The sequence below is a fragment of the Carassius auratus genome, chromosome 24 (assembly GCF_003368295.1).
Source record: "Carassius auratus strain Wakin chromosome 24, ASM336829v1, whole genome shotgun sequence".
NCBI classification, from domain to species: Eukaryota; Metazoa; Chordata; class Actinopteri; order Cypriniformes; family Cyprinidae; genus Carassius; species Carassius auratus.
The window spans coordinates 1389978-1399850 of NC_039266.1; the positions used below are offsets into that span (position 1 = coordinate 1389978).

The 9873-nt window shown below is 34.8% G+C and overlaps 1 protein-coding gene across 2 annotated transcripts in view; it reads right to left on the reverse strand.

The window, feature by feature from the left end:
• Positions 1–7799, reverse strand: part of LOC113041952 (zinc finger C2HC domain-containing protein 1A-like) — a 22165-nt gene extending 14366 nt beyond the window's left edge. Inside the window, exons 1-6 of one of the 2 annotated variants that reach the window (XM_026200544.1) lie at positions 7663–7799; positions 6991–7061; positions 6074–6190; positions 3300–3335; positions 2018–2159; positions 1780–1928 (exon numbers count right to left, since the gene is read on the reverse strand). In XM_026200544.1, the coding sequence (XP_026056329.1) occupies positions 1780–1928; positions 2018–2159; positions 3300–3335; positions 6074–6190; positions 6991–7061; positions 7663–7678 (531 nt within the window). In that variant the 5' untranslated portion in view covers positions 7679–7799. The remainder of the gene's footprint in view (positions 1–1779; positions 1929–2017; positions 2160–3299; positions 3336–6073; positions 6191–6990; positions 7062–7662) is intronic. The other variant, XM_026200545.1, reaches the window with a different exon arrangement.
• Positions 7800–9873: the final 2074 nt, after the last annotated feature.

Below are 9873 nucleotides of genomic sequence, written 5' to 3' on the forward strand. Positions count from 1 at the left end.
ATGAACTCTGATCTTTATTTCTTAATTTCTATCGGATTCAAGTCGGGTTACTGACTGGGCCATTCTAGCAGCTTTATTTTCTTCTGAAACCTACGGAGAGTTTCCTTGACTGTGTTTGGGATAAGTCTTGCTGAAATTTCTACCCTTGTTTCACCTTCATCATTTGGTAAAATTGAGAAAATGTTTTGTATTCTCATTCTAGCTTAGGATGCTGATGGAAGGAATATACATATTGACTAACATGAGAAATATAAGTGATACCTGATGGAATTAAAGCACAATTTATCAAAATTAGATCAGATTAGAAACAAGTTTGGGTGATGTATTTTGCCACTGCTTAACTTGTGTTACCAACGACTGCTACTGTATCCACTGAATGGGTTGCTTTGTTAAAGAGCATCTAAAAAGATGTAAGCATGTCAAATTCATTTGATGAATGAAGGTTGACGACCATGTAAGGAAAATGATAAAAGGGTGACTTGTGAAGAAAATGTATCATAAATCATAACTAACATTTATTTTTCTTGCATGCTTAACATTCATATCCTTTTGAAAACAAAATGTACCAACGCCCTAGCCAAAGTTAAAGGGCAGACTACAGAGTTGCATATATGGAGAAATATTATGTAATGAATCATGTCATATTTGCCACGCAGCAATGTATTCTTTTTGTCAGAAGCATTCACAGTGATTGGGTTTGAGGTCCTCCTGGCCATGATTAAAGCATATTCAAAAGCACTATGTGGAGTGTGTCTGTTAGTGGAACATTAAAGGTCTTAGCCCCAAGCAATGATCTATATAATATCTGACTTGACTGCTCATTAGCATTCTAAACTGCAATTCGGCTGTGGCACCACCAGAAGTCTTCGTGCGGCCAGCCAAAACCTTGACCTAAAAAAAACCCCACCCAATTTGAAGTATATCAGTCACACAGGATTCGTTTTTTATGTTATGTGTATGCAAATTAATTGTTACTTGATGTTATTTGCAATATGTATGGACTTTTCGGACAATATGTTGAAGTCGTTAAGGTTGGGTGTACCATCTGCACACTTGCCGGCAAAGGTAACTGATCCAGCACAAAATATATTTGTGTACATAATTATGCAGGAAACATTAAGCATGAACATGTATCTGGTTTTAGTATCAGAAATTAATTTGGATATACAATGAATATTAATATACAAGCCTCTGTTAATATTATTGCTCTATAAGTGTTCTTTATCGGAATACGTTCTGATGTGTTTATTGTTTTATGTCCTGATGGAACAATGTCTGTTTCAGAATCTTCCCGATTGCATTTTACCATAACAGTACCGTTTCCATAGGAGTAAAATTTTATGTTATGTATGTTTAATTAATTATTATTTTAGCCAACGTTTAAATCATTAACTGATTCAAAATGTATGCTCTTAACAAAATCATTATTAAAACATTTGCAGTTAGCCTACTGTACGAATAAAAACAACAATACATAAACAGTGAATGCACAATGCGAATAAACGTATACAATGCATAAATCTTCAAATAATCTTTGGTACTGAATACTAATATGTCAATGCGGTGGCTTCACTTTTTTTTGACATAATCAGCAATCCAGTTCTAGATTATAGATCAGTGGTCCCAAGTGATAGTGATAGTATAGATGAGATGCCCTTTAAAATTTTAAAACGTATTCATCTGATAACTCTGTTTATGTTTATCACATTAAAATTGCATAATTTTAAGTTAAAAAAAAATCCTGGCTGATCCCAAGTCATCTTGACAGTGAAGCCTCACCTGAATCCTGGGTGGGGGTTTGGCTTTATCACTCCCAGGCAACTTGCCTTTGTTGGTAATTCTGGACGCTTGCTCTTTACAGAACTTGATGTGGCGATCTGCCGCATTCTCACTGAAGCGTCGCTGGCAATAGGGACACTGGATATAATCTGGAAAAGTCAATGGCTGTTACTCTTTTTACCCCTTCTTACTGTAACTCTTCCACATGTCAATAGACTAGTGTTTTTTTTTTTTTTACCTGGATCATAGGATGGAGGAGGGGGTGGAGGGAGGGGTCCCCCATCTTTCATGACTTGATCTAAACCTTTTGCAGCACGAATGGTGGCAATGAATTCTTCATGCTTTCGGCGCCAATTGGACTGTTTCTTCGGTGGTTCAGGCTGTTTAAATAAAGTTTCAGTTAAAATTTTTTTTAATGGAAATCAAACTGGAATGCAGGATAATCTAATTCAGGGGAGCCCAACCCTGGTACTGGCGATCGACTGCCTTGCAAAGTTTGGCTCCAACCCTAATCAAACACATGCCTTTAATTTTTAAGGGAGCCTGAAGACCTTAATTAGTTGCTTCAGGTGTGTTTGATTAGGATAGGAGCTAAACTTTGCAGGACAGTCCATCGCCAGGACCAGGGTTGGACACTCCTGATCTAATTCTACATTTCCTAAATCACCTTCTACATAACCTTCAAAGTGGGAAAGATTACCAAATTATTTAAAATGTAGGAATGTACCATTATTAAAATTCTGATAATTGTCAAGTTATAACCAAAAATGATAAATGGACAATAGTAAAATTCTATATCATTTTGTCTAAATTAAAATGAAAAACTCTGAAAATAACAATAAATCATATTTACCACATAAGTTAATTTAGGCATCACAACATTATACCGTACAGTATGGAAATTTTATTCACTTGTTGAGATTTAGTTATTTTTATTAGTGTTTTAAAAGTTGTTTAAAAATGTTGAATATTATTATAAACTAATTAAACTAAAATGTTGTACTGTTCAATATTTATTATCATTTATTTCATATTTATTATATCAACAACTGATGCTTTTACAAAAAAAAACAAAAAAAAAAAACAACAACATGCAGTTCATAAATTTTAAACTATTGATACTCCTATTTTCTGCTAACAATAAACATTTGAAAACAAGCTATTTATCATTACAGCAGAAATACTAGAGAAAATATCTTGAATGTTGTGTGAGATAAGTTGAGAATCACTGTTTTTAACAACAATCATTCTGTTTTGTATGTCAGGAAAGATAGATAAACATTGTTTATTGATCCCAGTAGGTAAAGTTGAGACAAACATCTTGAAGAAAAAAAAAAAGAATGAAAAAGAAATCAAGTATATTTACAACTCTTATAAATGTATAACTCTTCTGGAGATTTCAAAGCAAGCAAATATTAAACACTGTGGCCTTAAAATTAGAAGTGGCAAGGTGAGACACAAACTTCAGTGATGAGAAAAAAGGAAAATAAAAAAGAAACAAAATCAAACATTCAACTTACTTTATTAGACTTAGAGCTGCTGGAAGAACTTTGTAACTGAAACATAACCAAAAGGGGTTTTAGAATACTTCAGGACACTAGGATATGATACACTCCTGGACAAAATCTTAAGACTAGGGGATGCATTGCAAGTTTTACACATTTTCGCACTAGTGGATCATAACCGGGTTGTAAGTGCTGCTTCAAAACACCAAAAGAAGAAAAAGGAGCAAGAGACAAAAAAATAGAGAGTAGGCAATTTATTGAAAACTGTATTTAAAGTCAAACAGGCTGTTCATCAGCTGATCAAAAGTTTAAGAGCATAGCCCAAAAATAAACGCACAACTGAACTAAAAGTGTCAAAAAAAGGACTCAGTAGTGAGTAGCCCACTGTTCTTGTTGATCACTTCAAACACTCATTTCGGCTTGCTTGATGCGACTGTTTCCAGGAGGCTGGTGGGAACGTTGCTCCATGTGGTGAAGATGGCTTCACGAAGGGCATTCATGGTCTGGAACTGACGTCCATTTTTGTAAACTTCCCTTGCCATCCATCCCCAAATGTTCTCAATGGGATTTGGATCAGGGTATCATGCAGGATGGTGCAAAAGAGCAATGTTATTCTCCTGGAAGAAGTCCTTCGTCAGGCGGGCGTTGTGAATTGCAGCGTTGTCCTGTTGAAAGACCCAGTCATTACCACACAGACGGGGGCCCTCGGTCAAGAGGGATGCCCGCTGCAACAGATCCACATAGCCAGTCGCCGTTTGACACCCCTGCACAACCTGAAGCTCCATTTTCCCACTGAAGGAAAAAGCACCCCAGATCATGATGGAGCCTCCTCCACTGTGCCGCTCCACTTCTTGTCAGAGAATAAAACTTTCTTCCACCTTTCAATGTCCCATGTTTGGTGCTCCCTTGCAAGTTCCAAACGGCAAGTTTGTGTCGTGGGAGGAGACGTGGCCTTTGAAGACGTTTTTTGGGCCTTAATTTGGGTCGAGGATTGACCTGTGTCTTCATGGACAATCCGTCGGCTCAGTGCAGGTGAAATCTTTTTGGATCTACCACTTGACTTTTTTTTGTCTCATACCTCTCAGGACTTTTTAAGAAATGTAAAATGACGGTCTTACTGTGTCCAACCTCGGCAGCGATGGAGCGTTGCGAGAGCCCTTGCTTGTGCAGCTCAACAATCCTGCCATGTTCAAAGAGAGAAAGCCTTTTTGCCTTTGCCATCAGGAGATCTTGACAGTATGACTGCTTGAACAATGACATGAAAGCCATATTTTTGTGCAGATTTGACCTTTTTATGGCTATGCTCTTAAACTTTTGATCAGCTGATGAACAGCCTGTTTGACTTTAAATGCAGTTTTCAATAAATTGCCTACTCTCTATTTGTTGTCTCTTGCTCCTGTTTCTTCTTTTGGCATTTTGAAGCATCACTTACAACCCGGTTATGATCCACTAATGCGAAATGTGTAAAACTTGCAATGCATCCCCTGGTCTTAAGATTTTTTTTCAGGAGTGTATGAGGGTAGCCGTGAAGGAAAACAGAACTGAATAGTGGGCTCTGTTTGAGACCGAGGTCTTTTTTTTACTTTTTTACATTTGGTATGCTTGCTTGAGGCCAAACAGGAGTTTGCCTGTTCTAAAGCTATAATTCCAAAGTTTTAAACTAATTCTCTGGTGTATTTAGAAATTTGAGAAGAAAATGTCATGTTCACACTGCCCCCAAAAAACTGATGTTGTGAGGGAAGCCAAGCATGATGTTCATTTAGACTAAATGATGAAGAATGGCACAATCAACAGAAAAGTCATGGGCTTGGTTTCCCAGGAACTGCAATGCCGGAAAAATACGCAACAAGGAATGTCCACACACAAAACGAAATAATAATACAATAAAGAAGTAATTCATGGAGGACAAGAGACTTGCACAGAAGTTTTCATCATGTAAATGTGAAAGAATTGCAACAAAAAGTATAATATTCAAATTATTCTTCCAAGATTTTTCTCATTTTTAATTTTTTAACTTGAACATATCTTACTAAAATAATTCTTGGATTACTTATTTGCTTTGAATTTATACCCTTATAAACCTGATATATTTAAAACCAGTTAATTTTATGTATATATAAAAATGTACCTTGAAAGTACTGCAAGTCCATTTGGATAAATGAATATTTTTTTACTGCATTGACCACATTTATTCTATATGTGGCACTTCAATGTAGGAATAACATTAAAATAAATGTAATCCATAAAGTGTGGGGAGAATAATTTTTAATAACTGCAGATTAGCACTGAGGTTTTTATTCCCTGAGCATTTGGATGAAAAAAAAAAAAAAAAAAAAAAAAAAAAAAAAATAGCTGTGTTCATTGGATATTGGCGTGTTGAAGAAGCGTAAGCTTACAAAAATATATTTGTTATTTTTATTATTATTAGATATACAGTACTAGGAACTGCTGCCAGTGTTGCTGGGCAATGAGGTTTAAAAGCCAGCAAAATATTTTTTTTGTCTTTATGCTAATGCTGTTCTGTTACTATGAAGATGAAGTTGGTGAAAAACACTATTGCCAGTATACGCAGTGACCCTTGCAGATCAATTTGATGTCAACAGCACATTTGCATGGTTTCTGAATGTGCAGCAGTCTGAACAATACACTGTATGTACCGTAACCACTCACAGTTCCCAATCAACTCTGAATATGAAGGGAACACATATAGTGCAAGGTAAACTAGATCCAGGTCCAAACAACTAGTGTAAAAGTGTTTCTGTAATGTTTAAATGTGGTCGTTTTCTCACCTTTGGTTTTATTGGTTTGATTGTAGGAATATCAGTCCCCTCTGCCCTTTGCCTGCTGGAGTCAAACACCTTTCTTTTCTTTGCAGCGGCCTTCTGGCAGATCAGCACATGTTTTTTCTACAACAGGTAATCAGGTGGGAAGGTATCAAATAACTGTGACAGCATTGTACTGACTGAGTAATTATACCAGGTTTTGTGTTTATTTTGTGACCCGAGAGAAATACATGCCTTGTTGCTAACCTTGATTTGGCAATTACATAACAACATAATTGGCTAGTAAATTGCTGGGCAACACATAATGTAAACTACCGTTCAGAGAAAGAAAGAAAGAAAGATTTTTATTCAACAATGAGCCATTAAATTAATCAATTAACAATGAGGACAATTAGCATTTTACAAAAGATTTCACATAAATGCTGTTCTTTTGAAAAAAAAAAAGTGCCATGTTGTCATGCCCAGCAAATCTGCATATTTGAACAATTTCTGAAGGATCATGTGAAAATTCAGCTCATCCATCACAGCAATAAATTAACATTTTAAAATATGTTAAAATAGAAAACAGTTTTCTATGTTATAATAACATTTCACGATGATACTATTTTTACTTTATGTTTAAATAAACTATATTCAGTCTATGTGAGCATGAAAGAGTTCTTTAGGAAATATTTGAAAAAAAATGTTTATAACCCAAACTTTTGAACTAGTGTCCCTCTTGTATCATACTGCAGCTTGCAAGGCAACATATAATAATGCACATACACTTACATAGTAAAAATACTATTTATATAGTTATACGATTAATTAAGAATGTCACATAGGGATTTTTATGTTTATATTTGCACACACATTTGAATGGCAAGATAATTTACATCAACCACCACCAGCTGTCAACTCATCATCCATTCAGAAATACTTACAAGAACCTTTGAAAAAAAACTTCTTCCACATATTTTGCAGGGCAGCAGGTCTTCAGAAACAGGAGGAGATTCTGTAAACAAAACACAAAGAATAAATAGTAACAGATCAACATATATATATATATATATAACATATATAGAAATAAACACAAAAATTGAAAAGATGAATAGATGAGTGAGTGTATCTGGGTGTGCCGATCAGTTCACTCAGATACAGAGGAAGTGTGTGGAAATAGGTCACTCCTGTCAGTCCAAGTAAAACAACTGAGAGACTGACTGAAGGCAAGCCTGAGGATAGGAAGAATGCTGGGAGAAAAAATCTTGACATTAGATATTTTATTTTAAACAGAGCAGAACAAATCATTGAAATGTAATGTTGTTTTGCGGCAGATCACATTACCAGAATCACATATCACAACAAAAGCACTTAAGCTATCTAGCAAAATATATATACACCGCTCAAATAAGAGATAAACGTAAGTATTTTCCTACAAGACGTGATTCTCTTCCATGGTGATAACCTCAAGCAACAGCGACCGAATAAACAAAAGCTGCTCTCCCTTATCCAACCACACGGATTGAATGCTAAAGGTTAGAAGCGTCATATCAAAAATATTTACATCCTTTGTTGCTTTTTTTTTTTTTTTTTTTTTTAAATAGCCCTAACGTTACCTTCTATTTCCTCCATCTTTCTTGCCTGGTAAGATAATGAGGACGATGCTGTAGCAACTAGGTTCTTCTAGGTAGCCGCTTCACATGCTAGTATCCTTATTTTTGATTGGTCTTTTCCCGTTTCCCTGCAGAAATAAACGCTGTGCAGTACCTGCAACTGGCCGCTAGGTGGGATGTGGGAGGCGGCCAGACTGTGCATTACAATCATAGACTGTATAAAAACAGATTACAATTTATATAGAACGATTCATAATCTTCCACTGGTATTTGAAAATAAAAACTGATTTTCTGCATGCAGACTTACTCTAGTACGTGTTTGTACAATTTATTTTATTATATTATATTTTATATTATTATATTTCGAGACACAAAACTAATATTTGCAAAAGCAACATAAAGGAATATTGTCTCTGTCAGATGCCATATTGCAGCATATTCTTCTGTTTTAAGGATCCTGTTCACATGGCCCCATGGGAAGGAACAATCAAACATGTGTTTCAGATGAAATGTCAAACAATAGAGCTCTTGTTTAAAAACTGGATTGCTGGATGCTGTAACAGCACATCTGCCATGTGTGGTGAGAAATCCGTTCCAAAGCAACAGCTGCACTGTTTGGAATTTACTTAATGAAATCATATGGACAGCAGTGTTTTATCTGAAATTGCACCTATGTGACCCTTGACCACAAAACTAGTCATAAGGGTCTATTAAAATTGCCCAAATGAAGTACTTAGCAATGCATATTACTGATAAAAAAAATTAAGTTTTGATATATTTATGGTAGGAAATTCTTAAAATAATTTAGACCCCAATCGTTACCAATAGATAGTTATACATATATCAGTGAAGCATGGAATACACCATCTTGTTTGGACCACTGTATATGCACAGCTGATGCACATTACTGTCTAAACCTGAGATTTTGTATAACTTGGCCACAACAGACCATATATCTATTTTTATTATTATTTATGTTAAATGTTGAAAGTTTAACTTAAGTGAGCGATTATTATAAACACAGGCATTGTGAAAAACATGATTGGGCAAGTCTTAACGGCAAATGACCTTGGCAGTATAAAATCTTAACAGAGAAGAGATTAATTGAGATTGTATCAACAGAGGCTATTTTGTGTGATCATTTTTAACTGCAAGAATTCTAAACATATCAACGAGTTGCGTTTTATGTATATGATGAAACGGTGTGTTGTCTAAAAAAATGCTGGTAGACCTTTCTTTTAATAAGTAGTTAAAAGTTATCTTTTTGGGGTGGATGGAATTAAAATGTATCTGAATTGCACTTGCTAGAGATGTTTTTAAAAATTGGGCAAAGAAATTTCAGCAAAATAATATTCATGATTTCTTATATTAAATATTACATTTATTAGTAGTCTTCCTTGCTCTTGAAGCACTGGAATTCAAGTTTGTATGTTTTTAAATAGTGATTGTTGTATGTAAATGTATGTTTTGTGATTTTCTTCCCTTGTTTCTGGTATTGTTTGTGATATGGATTAAAGGGTCTGAAATAAAGAAATAATAATAATAGTAGTAATGTTGCCTATTGCTAGTATATCCGTGCTACTTCCCACCCAGCAAAAACTCGTTGAAAAGACGTCGAAAAGACGTCATTGGCAGTCGTCTAAACAACGTTAAAATTTAGTTGAAAAGTGAAAGGTGAAACGACGTCTTTTTCATGTCGTCAAAAAGACGTCTATAAATAGACGTCCAAATTACGTTTAAATGTGGTTGAATAGTGAACGGTGAAAAGACGTCTTTTCCAGACCTAATTACAACCATGAATTATTTGTCATATTCCTAATTAGTGAAAATAAGACAATTCACAGTATATTGACACATTTATTGACACATTACATCTTTCATGTAAAATCTTGATCACATCTTAAGCTTCTTTTGATTAAACAGACCGTAAAAACTGTAATATTGTGAAATATAACTACAGAAATAATTGTTTTCTATGTGGATGCATTGTAGAATGTAATTTATGCCTGTAAACTGAAATTTTTAACACAATTACTTCAGTCTTCAGTATTACATGATCTTCAGAAATCATTATAATATACTGATTTGCTGCTCAAGAAACATTTCTGATTATTATCAGTTTAAAACCGTTGTGCTGCCAAATATTTTGTGGAAACCATTACATTTGTCCATATTTTTTTAATAGACCTTGCAAAAGAGTAGTATTTATTTAGA